The sequence below is a fragment of the Myzus persicae genome, unplaced genomic scaffold (assembly GCF_001856785.1).
Source record: "Myzus persicae strain clone G006 unplaced genomic scaffold, MPER_G0061.0, whole genome shotgun sequence".
Lineage (NCBI taxonomy): Eukaryota > Metazoa > Arthropoda > Insecta > Hemiptera > Aphididae > Myzus > Myzus persicae.
Window position 1 is genome coordinate 130,535 of NW_019103642.1, and position 26,569 is coordinate 157,103.

Genomic DNA, 26,569 nt, shown 5'->3' on the forward strand with positions numbered 1-26,569 from the left:
TATCCGGACGGATACCAGTGAAAGAATCGTCGCGAAGAATATTTTTAGCGCCCGCCCACGGCCCGTTTCCCCGTTCTGTCTCTCTCCGGACTAATATGAACGTTTATATTTCAAAATACAGGAACAATATTTTTTCCAGGCACGGACGGGTTCCGGACGGATTCCCGTCCGTCTCCATTTCGTCGCAGTGTGAATAGACATTAGATTGAAAAAAAAAAAACCCAATGATCCCCTCCTCCTTGTAAATACTAGGGTAAGATAATAATGGTACTTCATTATTTTCATAATATTGGAAATCTGAAATTAACTCAGATTAAAGGTATACCAATTTGGGCCCTGACCTTAAACCTATATTGATACTGACTATTTATGTAAATAACTAGCAAATGGTTTATTTTAGGTCATGCGATTGTTAAAATATTATTACAACATTATTTTAACTTACGATTACTTGGATGAATTAAGAATTGCAAAGCAAAGTGTTTGGTATAATATACTGTATATTAAAAAATCTAAAATATAAAACAATTGCAATGCATTTTGTTTAAGATTTAGGATAAGGTGATAAAGATAGACTGTTGGAATTCTATAAGACCATTTTGGAAAAAAAGGGATCTGGAACATGCAGATTTAATATACCATAATAATATGTTTAGTGAAGAATTTCCATTTTTACTATTTGAAGAAATGGGCTCTCGAAACTATCGTTATTGGTCTGGCTTTAATACCTTGTATACTGAGTCAAGGATTTTCTCGATATATTTTTTAATTCATTGGATTCCTTACTTTATAACTTATAAGCAATTATGATTTAAAATAAGCCATTCATATTTACATAAATAGTCAATATCTTTATAGGTATAGTAAAACTTATTTACGACGGACCCTCAATAGACGGAAATATCTTTACAACCTATAATAACAACAAGTACCGTATAATCTATATTCCGTATATTTTAGTCTATACAACGGAAACTTCTTTATAACGGATAGGTATTTGATACCAACCGAGGTACCGAGCTATTCCGTTATAAGTAGGTTTTATTGTATCTAACTTTTTTTCTTTGATCTCAGTTAATTGTATATTTCCATTTTCCTATGTAAGATATTATCATAACAATAATCGAATACCATCATTACCTAACCTAAAATAAATTCAAATTTATGCTATTCAGAAAATTAATTGTGAAGAAAAAAAATATTAAGTTATCAAACAAAAATGATAATAATGCGATATTAAAAATTTAGAAATAGCAATAAAAAAATGTACAGGTAACGAAAAAACCGGTTTTTTTTAAATTCCATGTGATCGATCCATAGCATAGAGTATAGACCTATACAGGGCTGCTTCCGAGTTCCGTCCCAAGAATACAAATATAATTTGAAGATAAGATACTATAGTTTCTTCCCGGGTTTTTGAAAGGATATACTAATTCCTTCTAGTATTAACATGAACTTAACAATACCATATTATTTAGAAATAAAGATAATATGATTTTAGTCATTGAACCAAATGAACTTTTCATTCGTTATTAATTGTGTACGTCCATGCTATATTTAAATATTTGTTTTATATTGAAAATGGATGGCATAAAAAAAAAATTATGAAAAAGGTAATATTTTAAATATTAAAAATTAAACAATGCAAAGCATTTTAAATATTGGTAAGATATGTACATTTATAATAATTAAGTTTTTATAATAATTAGAGATCGAATTTTAGGTTCATAAAAGCTTAAAATATGATGCTCATATGCTCTAAAAAAAAAACGCTAAAATATTCCTTCATATTCCTTAAGCTTGTAATTATGCAGATAATATGAATTTTTAAGTATCAATAAAAACAATAAATAACAGGTTATACATCGGCAAAAAATAAAGAAATTGTCTTTAAAAATTTAGACCACAACCATGATAAAACTGAAGAAATTAAACTAAAGACATGTAATCGTAACCGTGAATCGTGACTCATCAAAAAAATGGTTTGGAAAAAGCTGGTATAGACAATAAACTTTAAAATTGTATGATGTAATTCCAGAATGTAACTCGAGCCTCCAGTTGCCCCCCCCCCCCCCCCATGGTATATACCTTTTTTAAACTAGGACAGAATAGGTTAATAACTTTTTTTTAATAGGGACGGGATTGGTCCAAAAAAAGGTTCTTGGGACGGAATTCGGATGCAGTAATATAAAAATATGGGCCGATCATAGGAAGAGAAGTTCGAGGACCTAGATTGTTAGTAAGACATAAAGCCAAATTTGGGATACCTATAGATAAAACAGTTTATTTTTATTTTTATTGAACTTGAGCCCGGCGACTATAAGGCCATTAGTTTGTGGGGGTTATAAACTGTGGTAGGGGTAAGGTTGGTACTGTAGGTTGTTTTTACGATTGTTAGGGTTGTTACGGTAGGTAGAAAACACGTGTATATGTGGCAAGGTTTTGAACTACTATGAACCCGGGTGGTCACCCATCCGGGAGCTAGTAGCTGTGGCCGTTACTTACTCCCAGTCGCATTCCGCGACTGGTAGCAGCCAACGTGCCACGCCAAGCCACAAAACAGTTATATCATGGAAATGTCGGTATCACTTAATAAAAATGTTATCTTATATTCTTATAATCAAAATTCAGTAAAAAAGTTAGAATATACATATTTGGAATTTGTGTATGTTTATGTTATATTAGGACTAGAGCTGTGAATTTGTAGGAAAGTGCATTTTTTGGTGATTGTGAAACATAGTTTTGTAAGTACATAATTTGAATTATGTAATGTTGTACGAATCCATTTATACAAATTTTAAAAAAACTGTTAGCGAGTTTTAAGATTTTTAGTTGTTTTGGTCATATTTTCCTTTTTTAGTTCATTTTCCAGTATTTTTAATCGGATTCCGTCGATTGACGAGTAAAATGTTTTTAAAAAAATAATTTGTTTTTATACACAGGCTGTATATACGTCGATAAAATAAGGCAATTTCTAGATAACATAAGTTATTTTTTAGTTATTTATTACTAAAATTTTTAAACAATGTTTCAGGTGAATAGCATTAACTATTAAGTAAGTATAGAAAATTCAAATTCAATCAATGTTTTTATTTTTTTTTTTTTTATTTAATAAACACTTTTTTATGCATGTAATGAACTAATGTATATTATCTGTACCTAATATTAGTATAAATATAAAAACTAAATTAAAAACCATTTTAAATGAATCTTATATTATAATTTTTGGCATTTTATAATGCAATGTATTTTTTGCATTTTAAGTGCATATTTTTGACATTTTTAGGGTTCTTTAATGCATTAAATTCACAGCCCTAATTACGATATACATATGAATTATTTACAAATTTACAATTCTAATATATTATTCGGGGTTTTTTTTATCGTATTTATTATTTAAAAAGGTTTTGCGTTTTTTCACTAATTTATATTTAATTTTGTTATTAATTATTTTATATGAATATTCAATCATACAGCGCTATCTATGCGTAATTGCTTTGGTTTTTAATATGAATTTTCCATCGTCAGATCTCTTTTTAAGACGATTGATTTCGTTAAGTGTGGCAGTTTATCGTTGGCATTATCGTATTGTAATTGTATATTTTTTTACCAATCACAAGGTTAATAGTACTTGTCAACTCCGCACTCGATAAAAACCATAGATAATCAAAACATGAAAAGGTCCATGAATATAATATTTAGAGGAAGGACACCGAACACGACCCGGTAGGAGCGAAAAAATATGATCCGCACTGATCGCTTCTGCCAGAATGCGTCTTGGACATTAATGATGTCATTTTTACAATATGTAAAAGAGAGAAATTTAGAGGAAATTTATTGGTTATTATTATTATTATTATTATAATCTAAATAATGAAACTTATGAATAGATAATTACTATAAAACGTTTTTTAAGACCAAATCGTCCCCGGTAGAATAAAAGTGTTTCCAAGAATATAACATGTGTGTATACGACTTCTAGACTAAAAGATATGATTGTTTTTAAAAAATGTTCTCGAGTTTTAAATACGTTCTCACAAGTAGGCATTCAATAACTATGAGGTTAAAGCTGCTTTCACGACAGGGACAATAGCTGCTGCATTGTGGGCCTTCAATTATTAAATAAAATAACACGTCTGAATAACAATGCTAATATACGGTTATTGGTTTTAGTATGCATTAATTATATACGTGTACAGTATGATTTTAATAATAATATTCTAGAAGTAACAGCGTTTTTTGATTATAATATAAAAACTGACAGTTTGCCCTAATATAAAAATAAAAATATAATAATAATAAATTTGGCCCTTCGGATGATGTTTACGTCTTGTGGTATACAGTTGATCACTTACCTTTACCATTATGATACAAAGTGGTACCAGAGATCTCTAATTATAGAATTTTTAAATACGATAAAAATATTACACTCACAATAACAAAGCTAACCATGTACGAACAAACAATGCACGAGCACACGAAAAAAAAGGATGGCTGCAGCATAATATTTACAGCATAAATATAATGAAAACCACTTATATACACATTGGCTGTAGGTGAAATTTTGAATTTATGACCGCCTTAAAACTGGAAAAACAAATAAGAATATGTAATTGGCAGAAGCCTCGAACTACCTCTACACTATTTGACAGCCAATTCACAAAAACTTGGTTTTGAACAAAAGCTGCTGCCGGGGTCGGTGTCTACACGATGAGGATGCTACACGACACACGAACACAAAGCTGCGAAACATTGCAAAAATGCCGAACGAACCCATACGAAAAAGAGAGGCTCGAAACAGTGGCCAGACAAACGTTTTTAAAAAGCTGCTCGAAGTATGAAACCAAACTCCAGTGTTACCTACATAAATTGAAAAATACACGACTTAAAAAATTTTGGTGAAACTAATGAGAACAATGACTTGAAATATTCACGAAAACATAACCGAATAATTAGGTATGAAAAACAACTAGCACGATATTTATTTGTTTTTTCTAATAAATTATTTTAAAATGTATTATACCACGTACATAAGTACCACCCTAAGCACCTCAAATCGAGATCGTACAGCAAGTATTCTTTTCCAACACAACCAGAATCATAAAACTATTGTTCCACCGATTTGTGGGGTGACGAGTTGTATCTAAGATTTAAAAGCATCGGTGAATGTTAAAATTTCCGATTTAATAATTATAATAAAATGCAAGGTAAGATTTATTTATATATTTATATAAAATGCCAATGTAGACAATAATTAAAAAATATGAGTAAACATCTAAAAAAATAAAAAATGTTTTTCAATAATAATAATAAACTTGTCAAATTAATAGTAATGGATCGAGAAATAAATTAAATTGGGATAAACAAAATTAGTTTGTACGTAAAGTTCATTATTTCGCAAAACTGGATTTCAAAATCTAATAAGTAACGTAAAAAGTTTTGTTAGTTCAGCCTTTCAGGTAGGTATCCATTTCGTGAAATGCTATCCATATTGTGTGATATTATTAATCACGTGAAGTGGAAAAATCGATGTTACGTTTCGTAAAATATATAATATGTATATGTGTAACCTTGTCGTCAATTTCACGAAATGGATAATAACGCGATATGGATGTGACATAATAATATTATATTACACATTTACACATAGGTGTTTGCTGCCCTGTGGGCTTAAATCAGATACTTCTTTTGAACGACATAATAATATGAACTAAGTGCCAAAATAAAACATTTTCAGAATAATGAAAAAAAATGTCGAAATTAGGTAAGCGATCTTTTGTACAGCGGTAGGTGTAGTCGTGTAGAGTATGCCTCATCAATGAGTAACTGTACAATGTATATTATGTTAAATTTAAATTCAATAATAAATAATGTAAATCGTAAATGTCATTGTATATGTAGTATGTATAATATAATAATAAACGTAAAAGTTTCAAGTTCCCTCAAATGACGAATAATATTTTTTAATTTGAGCAAAATAATTAAATTTGTTATTTTTTGTTTAATATCTAATTTTATCAAGGACTCAATATTATGTCCTTCAGAAAAATCTAAGAAATGTACTAGCACAAAGTTAAAAAATAACAATTTTTGTTATTAGATTCTAAGTGATTGATTTTACAGTGATGCGTGCACCTTTTGGGACAGTAAAAATGTTTTGATTTTTTTCAACATATTTTTTTCTAGTAGGAAAATGAATCTAGTCGATACTTTAGGGGTCCAAAGTAAAAAATGCTCAATCCTTTTCAAAAGCACCAGGAAAAACTGAGATGTTTACTCAAAACCAGTTTTTGAAAAAATTAATTGATTTAGTGTTTTAGTGAACTCTAAAAAAATAATCATAGATATATGAAATTGTTATTGAATATTTATGTTAGCAATTTTTAAGTGGGTAAACCATAATATATGTAGCTTGCGAAATATTATGAATCATAATTTATGATTCTTATTAAGTTATTTATAGACCTATGAAAATGTCAAGTTTTAATATATTTTAAAATTATTGTGGAATTTTTTTGAAGTATGTAAGCACTTTTGACATTTGAAATTTTTTAGTTTTTTATTCTATAAAGTGTTATATTTGTTGGGTCAAAAAGATTGAACATTTAATACAAGGTTAATTATATTATGTTGTTATAATAGTAGTTGATGAGTATTAAATCTATAGGATCGATTTATCGTTCTCAAAATCTGGAAAATGTTCAAATTATTTCGTAGTTAAAAAATTTCAAAATGGTGAAAATTTTAAACAAGAATTCTCATAAATAGTTTATACTGTAACCAAATCTAAAAAATATATTAACAGTTATTTTTGACAGACTTTTTTTATTCAAATTTGGACGAAATAACATACTAATAAGATTTAAATAAATAAATAAAAATTAAAATTGTTTTATAATTTAAAAATATTATTCGTGAGTACTGATGAGACTTTTAGAGTACATTATTATATTGAACACACAATAATATTATCAAATGCAATTTTTTCGTCAAAAATTAATTTAACCTTCTGTAGTAAAATAAAACACTTTAATCACCATAATATCATACAATTTAATTAGTAATATTATAGGCCGACAGACCATTTTAATGTTTTACTAATAAAAAAATAAATCACTTTAACCTATAGCAATACAAATGTACCATAAAATATTCTTATTCATTTAAGGTGATCTGTTGTGTTTTGACTGTTTTGAGATTCGCACAAGACTTATGTTTCTGGATCGTTGAAAAGCTAGAAAATGTAAAAAGGGGTTTTAAAACATTATTCTCATAGGAAGTTATTATTAAAAAATAAAAAAGGGTTTTTTTAAAATAATTTTTATAGTTTTAAGATGTTATGAAAGTCTTCAAAATTTCAAAAATGTGTAAACGACTTTTTTATTTCAATTTTAAATTTTAATAATAATATAGCTGGTAACAATAACATAAAGTTTCTCATAAATGGTTTTTACAAAAATTATGATTTCTTTTTTTCAAACCACGATTATTAAAACATAAATTGCATATTTTTAACTCCACGTGTCATATTTATGTAATTTAAATATACCAATGTCAAAGTGTAATTATCAATAAATAATATTATTAGTATGAATTATAATTTATAACATTCATATTATTAATTTCTAAAGATTTATCAAATTCCATACATGTGAAAGTGTGAAACAAATGCCATCATAACTATAAGAAAAATCTATAGGTAATTTGCAAGGTTTAAAATTAAAAAAAATCTATCTTTTTCACGTTTGTGGGCATTTAAACGTTCTACAATTTTAATACTTTATGTTATTGTAAATACAAACTTTATTATGTTTTTAAACTTTCTTTACATTTTTTGCTGTCGTTATAAATAAATCATAAATTGTATTTTTTTTAAATTTTGGTCGAGAAACACTTGTTTTGTTGAAACGATTTGTCATCAAGAACCCGGGTGATGGTCATTCATCCAGGAGTCTTACATCTGTGACTGCAGCCAACCACCCTGCCACACCAATTCCCAATCTTGAAATTAAACACGATACAATTATTGTTTTATTATACGTAGAAAATGTGGCGATACGCAGTCTGAATAAGAGAATAATATATGACTCGACCATTTAATAATTCACCACAAATAACAGCTATAATACGTTAGTATGTCTACAGCTAATCCTATTGTTAAATATCTAAATATTGAATGCACACGATGCAATTTATGTAACATAATTTATAACAGTATTTAACTGTAAAGGGGATATCCCTCAGGATAAAAAAAAAAAATTAAAAGGAGCTTATGCAAGTCGGCTAAACAATTTGGACTATTCGCCTATATGTTGACAACGATCAAAACGCTTAAATACTTTATTGGTACATATTATATTCTATTTCATCCTTGTAAATATTTAAGTATTGAGGGTATTCAATATTTAAAATACTTTTATATATATTAAATGCCATCGGTTTACAAAAATATTTGAGAACATTTTAAATAACAACTATTTAAGAAAACTATTAAGAAATTTGGGGAATTTTTAATTTTTACCTATTAAAAGCATCAAGTACTTCGCCTGTTACTAGAACTTTTCGGAACCATAATTTGAGATCTTTCTACCGCAGTCGAGTCAAAATGTTGAACATGTTCAAGCAAAATTTTAGATTATTATATGATTTGTTTCTAAATATTATATCTTTTTTTCCGATGTTGGGGAGTAACTTAACGATAGTAACGTGTTGCTGTACAACGTGACATTGTTTGTAACGTAATTTTCATTGTTTCAAAGTTACCAACATTTAATGGAAATAACGCGATCCTGTTTTTATTTTTTTCAACTTTCAAGTACCTAATGAGAGTTAAAAAATAAATAAATCAAATTAAATTTTTTCATTACTCAGCAATATAATTTACTGACATAAATAGGAATACCTATATAATATTAAGAACGAATATTTTTTTAAAAGAATTTACATTTCCTGTAACATAATATGTATACATTACATGTATTTTAAAAATGAAAGCGAACGTAAGTATAGTTAAAAGATTAACAAAATCGTTGTTCAAATTATTATTGTATAATAGTTAGGTACTTAAGTAGATAACTTTTAAACCAAAAAAAAAAACCTCAGACTTAGGTACAACTGTACGGAGGTATACTAGTGCATGCTTTATACAACTATTAGATTACAAGTTCAGTCAAAACACAGGTATACTTTTTAAGACTCGATGACTTGAAAAGCAAATTAAATCAACCTGGCAAGTTTATGTTTTGACGAAAAAGAAAATTATAATAAAAAACTTGTACTTGATTATGGACTTTTGACAACGTGTTCTGTGTATATGTTTTTGTCTGAACTTGTTTCTTGTACCCAATCATCATAAGACCTGATGATTGATTTATATACATATAAAGGCAGGTACAGACACATATAGAAGCCGGTAGTTAGGTGGTAGGTAAGTAGAAATGTTGACTAAAAATTACACAAATCATTTTGTTTATAATGTTTATTATTCATATAATAATTTAAAAATGAAACACACAGTTGGCTCTTAATCAAATGACTTTATATTATTACAGCTAGTTAAAAGCGAAATTCTATCGGCTGACATTAAAATACATATTACATTTAATAATAATTAATATATTCATATAATAGTTTACACGATGGCAGTCAAAAAAATAATAATAATATAATAATTAAATAAATAAAACTCTACACTATAAGCTATATATTAGACATAATATAATAATAATAATACATATTATGTTTATTATAAAGGTGCGCGACTATCTATAATAGAATTTCTGAACACGATTCGACCAAAAGACAAACTTTTTTAAGCGTCGACGGCGATGCGTGCGTTATTTCATTTAAACTCACAAAACTGGTGCTAACTAATGCACACAATATTAAAACGCCGCGTAGGTACAATTATATTATAATAATATATAAATAATGTTAGGGAATAGGGAATATAAAATAGTGTTGTGCTATTATTTCTATTATGCGATTAACCTGGATCTAACGTTTATCATTCAGCAAAGACAGCGGGAAAACACCAAAAGCGTACACACAATTCAGGGGAGGAAGAGGTGTGGACTCGGGGTCCGAACTTCCTCTCACGGAACGTGTAAAATGTTCTCCTAAGCTAAAATGTTCAATTGGCACTCGGCTTAAAAAAAATTAAGTTTATTGCACTATTGGATCATATTAAGAACATATTAATTTTAGTTGAACATTTTATATTATATACAATTTTGCATGCGTGTAGATATCTTTCTCACGTCTGCGCCGAGTGATTAACAAATCGTTAAAAAGCGAACGTGGCTGTGATTTAATTTAACTGTATAAGAGAATAATATTATACATTTTTTATAAAAAAGAAAGGTGTAAATGAGGTGTTAAGTGGAGTTGAATACTGCACCGTGGCGATGTAGGTTTTTGGGAGTGCAACGTGATTCGAACAAGTGCAATAATTACATTTTTCTGTGCCGAGCGCAACTCGACAGAAATAAAAGCAATTCGCCTGTCATATTAATCAAAAATCAAAAATGTTATATTTTTAATTAGGTACATTTTTTTATGCCTATGAGGGGATAGTTGTAAACAATATAGTGTGGTAATATTTTTTAAAGCGATGGTTGGTCACTGGATTTTCGATTTTGAACTTTTCAATTGGTCCTTTGCACTTTAGACCTAAAACGCCCAGCTAGCTAAATAATATCTATCTTCTGCACCGCGACGATGTATTACAATATATATTGAAATGTATAAAATATGTTTATGGTCTCGTCCGTTCGGAGGAGCGATCGATAAACAAGTACGTCGCCATACACATATATGTATACGCGGATATTATATGTAGACGGAAAACAAAAAACGAGACACAATTCAAAGTCAAAGTCGTAAGCGTAACGGAAGTCCCGGGCACAAAGGCTTTTCGAGGAGCGTAAAGGTGCAGTATTATATTATAGTATTTTACTGTATCATAGGATTGCCGGCGACATGTGTTTTACGAGGGTGTGGGTGTAATATTTTAGTGCATTAATATTCGTCTAACCCTATATAACATGTAACAGAGGTATCCGCGGTATACATTTTTTGATGTGCGGGGCGAGAGAAAAGGGTCGTCTGGCTGACGAAAATAAAAATGCTCGCTTTCCGGTGAAAATAATATTAATACATAGTTTTATTATAAACGGCGGCGGAGCTTTGTCGGTGCAACTGTGTTATATGAGGGGTGTACAATCGTCTACAGTTAAAAGAATTTCATTTGATTTTCAATAATATTAGTTAAAATGACGACTAAAGTAGTGCACAAGTAAGTTATTATGAGATTGTTGAAATCTCGTAACGCGTAAGTATCTCGTGATAATGTATGGTGTGCAATTGGGTGGAGGTGAGGACAAGAGTCCGTCACCTTGTCGCCTGCAAGTGCACTAATAAGGTGACTAAAGTTAACTGCAAAAATACGTGTAACGATAATTTCCGTACTTGTATTTATTTTAATGTAGTATTATCTTTTCTACCCGTAAAAATCACTAAGCACTATACTATTATATTAATTTATATAGGATTCGAATCGCGGAAAAACGTGACCTTAGGGCACTCAATGAAATTATAATATTATATATTTGATGTATACAATTGATGTTCAGATTCCAGTGACATGTTATTATAGGTAATAATATGTTATAATAAAACCCATCGATGACATTTCCCGTTACAGCGATTGTTGCAATTATATTATGTTTCGTACTAATGAGACATTTTTTTTGCTGTTTATGAAGATGAAAAATATCGTTTGAAAACCGATGATCAATTAATATCCAACAGTTATGCTTGAACATCCTTCGATGAGAAACACAGACTAGTATGTAAATTCTATGACGTTACCAAGTGCGGTCGCAGAGGGTTCTGACGATTTTTTGATGTAAGTTTGTGTGTCGAGCTGCATTAGTGACGGAGCAATAAAACAAAAGTAGGTGTATTTTATTAAAAAAACTATAATGTTTGATATTTTTACCAGCAATCAAGTTTTAAAAATTACATTACTTAAACGAGGTTTCATCTATTCGTGTATTATAATAACTAATAATTATTGATATAAATTTGTCAGAACCCACTCTCCGTGTTTTTGTTTGTCATATTATTGTGTTTCTTTCGGGTGTTGGTTAATTCACTTGGTTTCCATACTGATACTACATATATACGTATCTATATAGTTCCTCCTTCACCCTCGTGAGCCAAATCGGTCTATGATTTGTATATTTTATTTTCTGTTTTCTAATTTGTTTTTAAAGTTAAGTGTATGAGTTTTCTTTGAAGCAATATTAATGGTTCGCAATATGAAGTCCGAATAAACATGAACAGTACATAATTATTGATGTATGTACTAGCAATTCGAATGAAAAAATGTTAAATGTTATTTTAAGAAAACGAGTGCTCGACTATGCAGAATTTCAGTGTAGCTGTGAACAGACTTGATCTGTAGAAGTGAACAGAAGCTCTAAATTTAAACGGTATCCGATAGGGCTATACCTGTTGTAAAATGGGAATATCAGCAATGGGGAATCGACGAGGGATCGGCCATCCCCTTGGACAATGCGTGCTGCAACTTTCGCTGCAGCAGTCTCTGATGGTATTTTGACCTTATCGGGAAGGAAGAATACGAAATTACACCACACGCTGGACGGGGAAATCTCGACAGAGTGCATATAATAATATATAATATTACAAAACGATCCCAATAATGTTGTCGTGGCCGGTACGTGGCTCACGTCTCGACATAATATATCATCGGCTTTACACGGGTCTCTGGACACGGCGTTTAGATTATGTGGTACGTAAGACATGGCAACAATATACCTATGATATATTACACTTGTACTCTAGGCGTGCGAACTGTGCGGAAAATCATAAGCGACAGCACGTGTACGTCGCGCGTCTGCCACGTCACATCGCGTCACATTCTCTATCAACAGCAACAATAATAATATATTAAAATAAAATTATTAAATCGGGCGGCGCGATGGGCGTGAAGGGGTTGGGTGTGTTGGGTAGAGGGCGGGGTGGCGGGCGGACGTGCAGCAGGCCTATCGCACGTTGTAGGTCTCCAACAGCTCCTGGACGGACAGGCAGTGGCTGCATCCGTCGTCGTGCACGAACAGGCTGTGCGACACCAGCCCGAACTTGGGGTCGGGCTTCGGCGGCGTTGGCACGTCATCCCGGATATGAACCACGGAGACGGACAAGTGCTTGGACGGCGGCTTGTTGTCGCGGATGGACGCTGCGCCGCCGTAGTTGTGGCCACCGTTCATGCGCTCCACAGCCTCGTCGTACGTGGGCAGTCCAGTGACGATCGTGTAGCTGGGCAGAGAGTCGGCGTCATACTTTCGCGAGTTCTTCTCGTTCCTCCTCCGCTGAACTGCGTTACAAAGGTACCGGAAACACACAAAAAAGCGATAATATATAATAACCGTGTTAGATATTATAATGGCGAAGGGGGAGGGGGGAGTGTGGAGATGATAGATATACATTGTATATTGATTATTTTCACCAGCTTCCCCCGGCATAAAACTCTGCATACGCTCGCCTAATGCATATTCGAAATCTGATTCGACGCAAATTCGTTTCATAATATGTATACAGCACAAATCTAAAAAAATATGTTGCATATTTTACAAATTTCTAAGGATTTTGCATATTATAAGATTCTATAAATATCAGCGCATATATTGAAAAAAAAAATGTTAATTATAAAAACAAATATAATTTTAAAATAAAGAGTCTTCGCTCACCCTCGTGGCCACCTATATATTTTGAATCACACTATTTAAAGATTTAATAACAATATTTATTTTAAATTTAATATTAATATTTAAAGTTAAATTTAAAAATTAAATACCTATTATGTTTTGATAATAAAAAGAAAGATAATGTTTATTATTACATAATATTATGAATAAAATGTTTGATTTTTATTTCCATAATTATGTATATTTAACAGTATAACAATAATATATGTATACTGAATACTTAACACTTATTCAGTGGATACTATATGTATCAATACACATATTATGTTATTGTTTTTTAGCGTACACACATCTAATCCTAGAATATATTACAGACAAATACGCCTTCGTCTGAAAGACTAAATATTGAAGTATAATAAGTTGCCTATACGGTATGCCCGACTCAAATAGATTGTATACAGTTTGTAAATTCCATCAGTTTTATGATGATATATGACATCATTATAGCGCAACGAAAGATAAATACTATAGGATGATTTATCGTACCTAAATTAGTATGATTTGCAATAAGGAATATTTTGTTAAATTGAATGATAAGTTTTTATCATGATAACAAGCAACAGAAGTTGCACGGAGTGCATTTGAGCACTAACTCTTTTATTGCACCAAGATATTCGTGAAATATGCTCCGATGAGATACGGTAAGGATGAAGAGAAAGGCAAATAATTATAACTAATTACCTACTTATGTCGATCGTAAATGTGGCGGAATTTTGACGGCAGAATTATTGAATTTAATCTGATCACAGTGTAGTCCTATACAAATTCACTTCTGAGATGGAAGCAATACAATTAGGTTTACAGAAGTCTAGTGCCAGTCTTGTTAAGCATTTGAGTAGTTGTTTTTAAATACTTTTTTGGTATTTCAATTAATAACTACTTTTCAAATTATTTTTGACAAGCGTATTTTAAATGGGCAATTAAAATAATTTTTATTTGTATCTTATTCTAGAACACTAAATATTTTTTTACCGTTGTAAAAAGTAACTTGTTAAGTATTTTGAATACTTTTAAAATTTATTCGTATTTATATTCTAATACAAGTGACACTGAGTATTTAAATAAATATTCTGAATAAAGTTGAAAGTATTCTTAACAGGACTGCTGCTTGGGGGTGTCATTTCAGTTTTACAAAGGGAAATGTAGTATTTTTATCGGCCAAATTGCCTTAAAATTTACAAAAGTTGTGACAGGACAAATAACTTTTCAAAAGACTAATAAAGACAAAAAAGTACCAACACAAGTATTATAATTTATAAACCTTTAAGAAGTAGTTAACATTTATGTAAATAAACAAATAATTTAACAATTAGTAAGAAAGAATGTTTTGTTATAAATTAATTACTAATTTGTATGGGCACTAGATTATTAACTTTTGGGTTCACCATTAACCTATTATCTATATAATAAACAATACATTTTTTGAAATTTATGCTTTTACTCACAGAAAAAATTTAAAATGTATTTTATACTTAATGTGTTTCACAAACTTAAATGTCATAATGTGAAAAAAAAAATTAAATTGTATAGATAGGTAATAATTACTAACTATATAATTAATAATAAAATATGAATATATTCCGCAATATTTTCACCCTTCATGTATGCCTTTTCATAATACTCTCCACTTCAATTTTTAACTATGAGAAACCTGTCGTCATTCACACGTTCCGCAAATAATAGTTGTTACGCTTGCTTATGAAACAGGTCTAAGAAAACAAAATATTAGTTATGAATTATTAATTATTACTTAAATTATAGATTTTGTAAGCTATTTTCGGGTATTAAATTTTAATCAATTTTTTTTAAAACTTTAAATAAATTTGTTTATATCCTCGTACAAACTATAAAACGACTATTATTTCAGATTAAATGTTGTCGATTTCTATTTTTTTTCGATTTTTATATTATACTTTTAATTTCTTAGATGATTTTCAATGATTTCTATCGTTATTTAAAGTAGATTTCAAGCTCTGCTTCACATCTGTGACATAGGCCTCCAGATAAGGGGGGGGGAGAGGGAGCCAGGGAACTTGCACCCCTGTCGTTTGAACTTTAATTTTTATTGAGCACATAATAATAAATTATTAAATTATTATTTAACAAATTGAAAGTGGTTATACTAAGAAAACTGTCACTATTAAAAACAATCCAAGCTTAAGCCAAGTTAATAATAAATATTATATTTTATGTATTAGTATGTATTAAGAAACTTGATCACTCCCCCCTCCCCCCAAATTTATGCGGGCGCCTATGCCCGTGTAATGTGTTTAAAATACCATTGACATGATTCACGATTCGGAGGAGAAATACAATATATTATACGGCCGAGAATAAACGTTTAATGAAATAAAAATTACACAAATTATTACTATCATTGTGTGGTCATATTATTATAGGCATGACAACAAGGCCACATGACACGCGTATATAGGTACGTTAGATACTTGTTAGTTACATTATATTGGGTGGTGCAATATAAGCATATAGATTATAGACCAAAGTGTGCTCACACTGCTCACAGTAGGAAGTGGTTGTCAAAATATACCGTCTCGCTTTGAAAAAAAAATATATGAAACCGTTTAATTCTTAATCGGTACGTATGGCAGTGTGTAAGTGCATGTCGAATCGTTGACCAATACATAAACAACATAATATTATAGTATGTTAATCTATCTTATTATTCTATTGTAGATAGGTACTACCTATTCTGTTACATTTGACTACACGGTCAACACGGAAGCTCGTCTTTCACTGTTTTATTTTCATAAGAAATATACAATTTATATACATCGATGTATCAGTATTTTTTTTACTTATATGCACTGGAAAATAGTTAAACATACATGAAAAAATTGAAAAAAATGCATTAACTAATTTAATAACATTTATACTTAAACTATTTCATAAAAACTAAAGAATGGGTTTAAAACATAATATATTATCAATTATTAATTCAAGTTACAGCTACATATAAAGTACTTAATTAAGAAAGTTACAAAACAACTACTATAGTTTGTTTTAAATGTTTGACTGTGTGTATCTATATATCTGCAGATTGTATATGTATATATTATTATTACTTCTTTAATAAGACTATATACTCAGCCACTAGTATAACTTTTCTGGTGTATGAAGTTATATTTTCCCAGTTCTGATGGATTATGTATCGTTAATTTATTTTAAATTTAATTTCAATGGATTGTGTGAAACGATTTTCTAATCATTAAGATTTAATCGAAGAGTACAAATATTATAGTGAACATAATGGTACTCTGTAATAATATTCTTAATTACTTAACATTTTATGTGTAATAGGTCTTACCTTCCCTCCCCAACAATGTAAAACCATGTATGTAATGTGAAAAAAGAAGCCATCTAATGACGATACTTTTTACTTCGACTTAATACAAATAAGTAACGAGGGAAGTACTTGAGAGTATAATTTTTTTCATAATATTGAAAAAACTGTACTCTATTAGCCTTCATTAAAAAAAAAAGGCTGAGCGACAGGATGGCGCAGCACTGCAGCAGTCGTTGCAGTAATCTCCAATAATGTGGTAGGTATTGTGCAACCGCTGTTAAATACACACGAGTGCAGCTGCTCTATTAATTACATAATTTATACGAGCAAACATATAGTGTGAACTGTGAAGCATCATTAATCGACTCGTTTATGGATGCTTAAACGAAAACAAGAAAACCATCGGGCTTAGTGTGACTGTATATGAACTACGAGTAATGATTATGAAAAGAGCAGCAGCCACATCAAATAGACGTATATAATCGTAATATGATGGATTAATCATCAGACGTTTTGGTCGATGATCGGGAATTACATGTAGGCAGAGGCTTAACTTATTCTGTCGTACGTTATTAGTTATTGTTTAGTTCGGGAAACATTCATTATCGAGGACTTACAGTATTCGCTGCACTACGTATATATAGCCTGGTTAAATCGAACATAAATGGGGTATTAATGTATTATATTATAAATAATGAGTAATTTATATTGGAATCCCTCAAAATTATTTTCAAGGAAATTAAAAAAAAAAATTTAAAACTAATGAAATTTATGGTTAAGCTGTCTTCATATTAGATAGTTTATTCGTTGATTGAATTATTGTTTGATTATAACCTTTGATTATAATCTTTTTTCCCAAATAAAAAAAAAAAAGAATTATAAATTATAAATGTATAAGGTCAATTAGCAAGGCTGGGAAAGTTAACTGGTTTTTTTTTTTTAACTCGTTAAGTTAATACAAACAATTTAAGTTAAGTTTAAAGTTAAGTAACATTTTTCAAACGCGAAGAAGTTACTAGTTCAATAAAAAAAAAACAAAACTTTGATAAAAAAATCAGTTCTATTATTTTTTTAAGTGCGAATTTTACAATCTATACCAAAGTGCTACAATCAAATTTGATAAAATTATATAATACAAAAAAACAGAAAAATTTGAGTAGCTGATGGAAGAAAAAACTGACATGTAGGCCAATGGTAGAGCGTTACTAATTGAAGCTATATAAATGGTTTTAGTTCATTTTTAAGAGACCGCTGCACCAGGGTCTGGTAATGATATTATATGTGGTAAGATTTGAAATAAATATATGTTTGGGCGAGATAGAATAAATTTAGGTACCTATTGCGCGTAAGTTATAATACGCTGTAATCGTTTTGAAAATTAAACGCATACCAACAGGCTCCTACTGAATGATCGACCACGTGGCCAAATACAAGTGACGTATAGGCATAATATTTGATTTCAGTCATTAAATGAAATCGTTGTGTTTTGATTATCTTTAATAATATTATAATATAATAAAATTATAATTGATTAACCGATTAGTACCTATAGATATCATGGAAAACAATTTAACTCATTAAATTAAAAGAAAGTAATATTTAAAAAAAACAAATACGTAACTCGTTAGGTATATGTAGCATAGTTAAAAGTAACTTAACTTAACTATATACTTCAACTCGTCAGTGACCAGCTTTGTCAATATTGTGTAAGGTGTACTATCGTGCGTTGACGAGATGATATCACTATAATTGCACACCGATCAGCAACCTGCAGTCACAGTATCTGCATGTAAGTACCTACCTACTGATCAATTCAGCTGAAATGAAGTTACCAAATATAATATATTATATTCCATTGTATGTCATACGATATAGATACTTGAAGTTTCAATAATATATTTATGATTTTTGGTATTGCGCGTAATTTATAATAAATAATCATTTTTATCGTAACGCATACCAGCAGCTAATAAATAGCCCCAGTAACAGTGTAACTATAATGACAGCAAACAGATATGACGTATAAATCGTGTAATTCGTATTTGATTCAGGTCATCAAATGAAATTGTTGTGTTTTGATCCTCTTAAATAATATTAACATTATATTATATCATTAAAATAATTGTGCCATCTCGTTAACATATTTTTGTACGCGTATAATTGCATCTGTACGTGCAAATAACATCGAAACTATCGCAGTTTTGGCTCTATTATATAACGGCCGTAGGTACATCACGTGATGTAATGCGAATTAAACACTCGATACGATATTATGACACACAATGTCGAAGATGAAATGGCGATTGCATTATAATATTTTATTATTTTCATATATCTACTTAGTATATACGGTGTAATAAGATGAATCCGAAATACCTGACAGATGAAAAATTAACAATTTATATCAGTAAAACGTATGACAACAATAATGAAAATTATTTGTGCAGTAAATTATTTAAGATGCAAATTAATTTCCTAAAAAAAAATATTGATAGGTAGGTAACCTAACTACTTTCAAATATTGTTGAAAAATAAACTTCTTGTCTTAAATAAACGTTATTGACGATTATTAGAATTAGATTTACAAATTGGATTTCTATTTTGAATTTTTTAAACACATTATGAATTAGATTTATATTTTTTTATTATAAGTAGGCATTAAAAAATAAACATAAAAAGTTTATACACCGCACTCGTAACACGAGCGTCAATAAACAATATAGGAGTTTTATATGTATAAAAAAAAAATGTTAAATACTGATCAGACAAAAGTTATTTAATTTGTCAGGTCTCTCTGTTACACCTAGTATACATGCTGTATAAAGATATTCCGCTTAGGCATTCAATATTGTGCAGATATAATATATTCATCATAAAATGTTAATACTGGTTAATATTATCCTTTTCACGTTGTACCTGTTGTACACCTTCATTACTGCTGCAGCTACTTCCTCTGCGCCTCCACCGCTTAGTAACACTTATTTTTGAATACATATTATGTACAATATAATATAATATACATTATGTCATTATGATCACGATATTCACGAACATCATAATACTGTATAATAGGATATTATATTATTATATATTATTATATCGTCCATTTCAATTTTATTTTGAATTAATATTATATTCAAATGAGTGTACAAAACGATAAAGAGACACGTGGAGTGGAAGAAAAAAAAATCGCAAATTATAATTTATGCGAGCAAGTACTTCCCCTCCCCGGCGAAGACCCAACACGCATCATATAATGCGTATCCAGACATTATATTGTGATAGGTACCTGCACCACAGTACCTATTGTGCAAACCCGAGTTTTAATTAAAATTTAAAAGTCAATATATAATATTAATATTTAGTATTATTATTTAATAATATTAAACACCCATAATATTACGGGCGAGGGTACATGAAATCAATTGAAAATCTGTTTTTTTTAAACGTCGTGCAGTTAATCAGTTAATGACATTATTGATTAGAATAAGCCATCAGCGTCAGACAAACTTCAAAGAAATATGCATTTAAACATAATGCAACATATATATATTTATACGTACTTACTTGTTTTACTTTTATAATTGAACTAAATCCAATTTGTATAGATAATTATAATAATAATATTATTAGACATCGCCCGATACGCGAACATAAACGATTATCGATTGTCTTGATATTAATTGGAAAATATTATATATTTGAAATGATGGATGGAAAACAAAATTATTATTATTCACTTTTCTCGTCATATGGGAACCGGCTTGTCCTTGTTATATTACAAAAAATAGGTGACATAATTCACCTCTGCGTGGAATTTAATATGATAATATATATGATTTTTTAACAATAACCGATCGAGGCTGCTAAATCGAATCGTTGTTCATCAAAAAAATTATAACAATAACGAAAAAAGAAAATTGGAGGAAGTAGGTAGCCTATGTAGCTTTCCTGTTGTACATTAGATGTCTAGTGTACAGTTCAATGAGATTCATTGCAATGTATGTATTAAATTTGAATTCAATGATACATTATCATGATTCATATATCATTGAATACAAAAAACGATTCTGAGCGAAGTTTGTAAGTTATATATTATATTTATATTGCACAGTGGCTTAAATTGGGCTAAATTGTTAGGGCTGTAATCAGTTTGTAGGGCAAAAATACTTGTGGAATGCTTTGCCACCACCCACTCCCCAAGGTTTTTTAAATTTAAATTTTTACGTTATAAGCGATATGATAAGAATTAATGAGTTAAAGAAATGTGGACAAGTCCTCTGCTGTATACTTTAGGTTTTTAGTGGGTCAATGTAATGGATGGTGTTAAATTTGAATTCCTTGATATCATATGTTCTTATTTTGAGCGAAGACTGTCGACGGCCTATATTACTTACAGAGTATATTTCATGATACTCGTATTATTGCATTAAAGTACCTAATTTATTTTACTAATAAACATTTAGCCATTAAAAGTTGAATAAAAAACTGAGTTTATATATTTTTTAGATTTTTGATTACATTATGAACTAATCCTGAGAACCTTTGTTTTCAATTTTCAATCCTTAACTATAAAAATTGAACATTTTATAATTTATAAATATTTAGCTACATAATTATCATAGTCAATTTTAATGATTTTGACGAATTTTGTCAAAATTCTAAATTCAGACGTTCATAAAAAAACTATTGTGACTTTACACTGAACTTGTTTTTTGAATTACACGAATAAAAACTTATGAGGAATCTTGTATTCAAATGTCAAGTATTTTGACCGAGCTCAAAATTTTGTATCGACAATAATTTTAAAAAACTAATAAAAATTGTAAATTTCTTAAGCCAATGATAAGCTCAAAAAGATTCAAAATATTTTGAAAATTGTATGGTATGGTGGGTAAAATATACTAATGTATAAACATTTTAAACATTCAGTGAAAAAATCATGTATCTAGATTCTAGAGTAACTTTACACCTAAAAAACAAAATCTATTTATTTTGTCGATAACTGCGGTTTGAGTAAAAATTTCCGTTTTTCCTTAATTGCTGTGTTTGTCTTACTCGAAGCTTTTAATAACTGGCATTTTCTATTTAAACCTCTCGAATGCATCAAAGAGGATGCAATTCTCTAGGTTCGATACTGCACACAGTCTGTTGTTATTAATTTATTATTATTAAGGGCCGTTTACACAACGATAATAAAATATGGCGATAGTTAGGGCAGGATTTATATGTTTTTTTGGGACTTCTGATTATTATTTTTGTCAGCAATGTCCACAAATCACCTCAAGATGAAATAAACAGTGTTTTTTTTATTCTGAACAAAATGCATATTATTGTATATTTTGAATGAAATGAATATTATGACATATATTTTCGACAGTAAAAACACAACATACGCATGTTTTATGGTATATTTCGGCTAAAATAAAGAAACAGTTGCTTAAAAAGTTAACAAAAAATTAAAAAATGTATTTTAAAGACTGGAGGACAGAAATCTATGTATATCATGCTTGATATTTTATATGGAGCTACTGTGGATGAAGATTTCGCGTATCTGACTCCAGGGGAAATTACAAAATTCAGGTAAGTGAAAATTACGTCGTGTGATGTCGAACGGAGTTCTAGCATCTAAATATAAGAACATAATATTAAGGTCTTACAGAAGATCGTTCAGTTTTGGAAATTTAAAACACCATATCATTGTTTTGTGTAATGCACTATAATGCACATTTGAATAACGTTAATTTAGTTTAGAATAATATTTTATTAATTTTTAAACTGGTCAATTTTAATAAACCAAATGCATATTTTACAATTTTTTATTGCATATAAATTCTATCCTTAGTGATAATTAATATGTCACGACAGTAATTGTCATGAATTTATTAATGGCCGCCGGGTAAATAATGCCATAGTTTCTGTCACGGTAGTATGACAGAACTATCACACTACCTAGTCGCGTTAAATGGGTTGACATTTACTACCGCGGTAGTGTTAACCACGACAGTTGCACTCCGATCGTGTAAACGGGCCTTAAAGTACGCATTGTTATACATAGGTACACATGCACGGCGGTCCATTCGACCACAAAAAATAATAGTAAAATAAGAAAGGAAAACTCAACTATATTTAGATATAGGTCCTACCCACAGGGAGGACGGAAGATCGTATAGATGATGTTTTTTACCTTCGTTCCATTGAACACATTCGTCCGTGAACCTATTAAAATAGTTATTGACCCTTGCGGTGCTGTGAATTAACCTACATTCGTTGTGACTATTGTAACGATTCGTATCTATACCCAATATACCGCGGTTTAACCTCTGGCACCACGCGCGTAACGATAGATTGAAATATCGATATAATTATTATTATTATTAGTTGGATAGACCTACACTATAATGTTATCGAGCGACGGTGTATAGTGTACATTTTCGACAGTATTTTATCCTCTCAGATTTGCAGAACACCACGACCGCGATGAATTGTTTTAAACCATGTGTAACCATGACTACCTATCTATACCTATATATAATATTGTGTTATAAATTAGGTATATTGTATTGTTTCCGATCACATTAATTTATCTATAAATGATTTTTTACTCGCACGGTGCACTGCGAAGACCTCGAAAAGTTAATTTAAGATACGCCCGGAGACTAGTGTGTTTGTTAGTGTGTAGGTAGGTATATCTTTTTATACGAACAAACGTCAACCAAGTCCATAAACGAGTTATTTGTGTCACTATGTACGAAATCTATTCGTAAATTAATTACTCAAACCTAATTGGATTCCAGTATAGGTTTTTTTTGTCGATTTTTTATTCGAAAAAAATAATTATCATAAAATATAAGTTCAATATTATACCTATAATCTATATAGGATATACTAAATATACTTTATCTATTAATAAGCTCAGAAATTACTCAAAACATAAATATACTACATGACTCCGTTGCAGCAAAAGGTTCTTGTGAACATTTTTCTTATGATTGTGAGTTTGTGTAATCAAATCATTTTATTTATTTATATCAATATATATTTAAAAGATATAATTTGTTTGGAAGGTAAATATTCTCTAGTAAAATTTCGCATGGCAACTAATTGTGGGTCGATAAGGGTTAAGGGGGTCGGTGCCGGTTTTTCCAATTTTCTGCAACATTTTAAAATTTTAAAATTTTATTTTAGTTGCTACCTTATTTATAAAACATTTCTACTAATCTACGATATCTATGTGTGTGTGTGTGTGTGTGGGGGGAGGGGGGGGGTTGATAGGTGTATTATATAAACTAAAATGACTTCACAGGAAAAACTCTCACGTCCTGTATAGAATAGTCAGATTACGTTAATTTTTTTTATTCAAAAGAAGAGAACTTTTTTCAGATCAAATTAAAGCCTGAGTTTTAATTTTACTTTAAAGAGTGCTAGAATTTACTTTTGAAAAAGAATAAATATTGTGGATGATTCTAATGCATATTTTAGTTATATTTAGCTTCTAAAGTTATAATTTTTAAAATCGGGCTTTGATCTGACCTATAAAATGTTCTCTTATTTCAAATAAAAAAAAAAAATGAAGAAATGCCACTAATCACTATTATCTTTAAGGCGTGAGAGTTTTTCTATAAGACATGTTTTTGTACTAAAAAACGCACTGACCCCGACGCCCTTAAGCAATTTAGATAATACGTCATTCGGGCGACTTCGTCGATGTAACATACTTTTAGACTTTTAGTAGCGTCATTATTCTAATGAAAAGAGTACATATTATACCGTTGGGCGCATTACACCATTTTCTATTAATTATATTATTTTGTAAGCCTAACTCTATGCAAACCTATATTCAAGTTAAAATTAACTCAATTTTGTACCAAAGTATGGATTGTAATTAATATACAATATAATATACTCTTTGGACCCAACAATAATACTAGAATAATGCATGTTCATAAACCTAATGTTTATAATAGCAATATAGTTAATATTGTTATCTCCCCTGGTTATTTCCAAACTGATGTAATCATTGATAAAAACATTACTGAGTCCTATAAAAACATTTTAATAAAAAAAATGTTATATGCCTATAAAAAAATTTACTGGTAAATTTACTCGTAAAACTTACCTAACATTTTTTTACTGTATAACTCCAGCACATTACCTCTTAGGGTAAACACACTGCATTATGTATCATATTATATTATTATATGAACCGATTTGAAAACGTTACCTATGTACATATACCAAAAAAAAAAAATATATATATATATATAAGAACCACACCACCTAATTTAGGTAATAAAATATGTTTTATTGATTCGCGCAGCATCTCGTCATTTGCGCATTTTTGAGTGTGTTGTTATTTAAATAAACATCGTACGATGCGAAGTCCGAAGGAGTTGGCCACTCAAATATATTATAAGATCCGTTTTTGGTGTCGAGAAACTGGCGGGTAGGTGTGCATTGCGAAACGTAACGTCATCTTCACGGGGTCACGTATTTATGCGTATTATTATAATAATATAGTACCTACCTATTATAATAGCTTTATATTAAGCTCAAAATATTATTCTTCTAAATAAAATAATTGTACAACATTATATTTGAGTAGGTACCAACTGCAACGATATCCTGACGATATTATGACTACCTATACACTATATAGTCGCTATAATAATTAGGTATTATCATGACGTTGTCGAGGTGTTACACCATTTTTTTAAAAAAATATTGTGGGCTTATATACCCACTCACCGGTTCTATCAAGTAAGATAATTAACGAAGCATTTTAAGAAATTTGATGAAAACAAAACCAGGAAGTAACTTTACCGTGCAGTTGTTATAGGTTTTAACGTTTAAGCAGTGGGCGAAACACGTTTTCTCTTAACATTTGTAATTTTCCACTCAATTCTAGTTCTTACCTATAATTAGACATTCACCAATTCCACGATTCTCCCCCAAAATAATTTCGGATAAGGTAAGATAAATTGTACTTATCTTTGTAAAATATATTGCATTCTACAGGTTCCTAAAATAAAATGTTCTCACTCTTTCCGATCATTACAAATATCGGTCGACGGTCGGTTTAAACATAATTTGCAATTTTGATATCATTCTGTAAAGTGTGTTATTTTTTTTTAAATAATAATTGTACATTATATAATACCTAGTTATTTATAATTTAAAAATAATAATTAAAACTTTAGCCGATTTGATTTCAGCAATATCAGCTGAGCCTTTAAGAATCGATTGGGTTTTTTTTTAATGTAAGTATATTCAGTGTGACTATGATCCGTCTAATCAGAAAATATCAAAATAAATATTACATAATAGTATTCATTTTTTCATGATTAATAAACAATTTCATTTGTCAAAATAATATTGTACGCATTTACGTTTATTTCTTAATTTGTTACGTCGATAGGCAATTGTAAAACTAAATCGATTGCCACACACTTACAATATTGTCAACTAAATA

General features: G+C 29.7%; 1 protein-coding gene across 1 annotated transcript in view; it reads right to left on the reverse strand.

The window, feature by feature from the left end:
- Positions 1-9,741: 9,741 nt before the first annotated feature.
- The window catches only part of LOC111034962, an 81,115-nt gene continuing 64,287 nt past the window's right edge, over positions 9,742-26,569 (reverse strand). Inside the window, exon 3 of the mRNA XM_022316417.1 lies at positions 9,742-13,402. Coding sequence (XP_022172109.1) covers positions 13,071-13,402 — 332 coding nt within the window. The 3' untranslated portion in view covers positions 9,742-13,070. The remainder of the gene's footprint in view (positions 13,403-26,569) is intronic.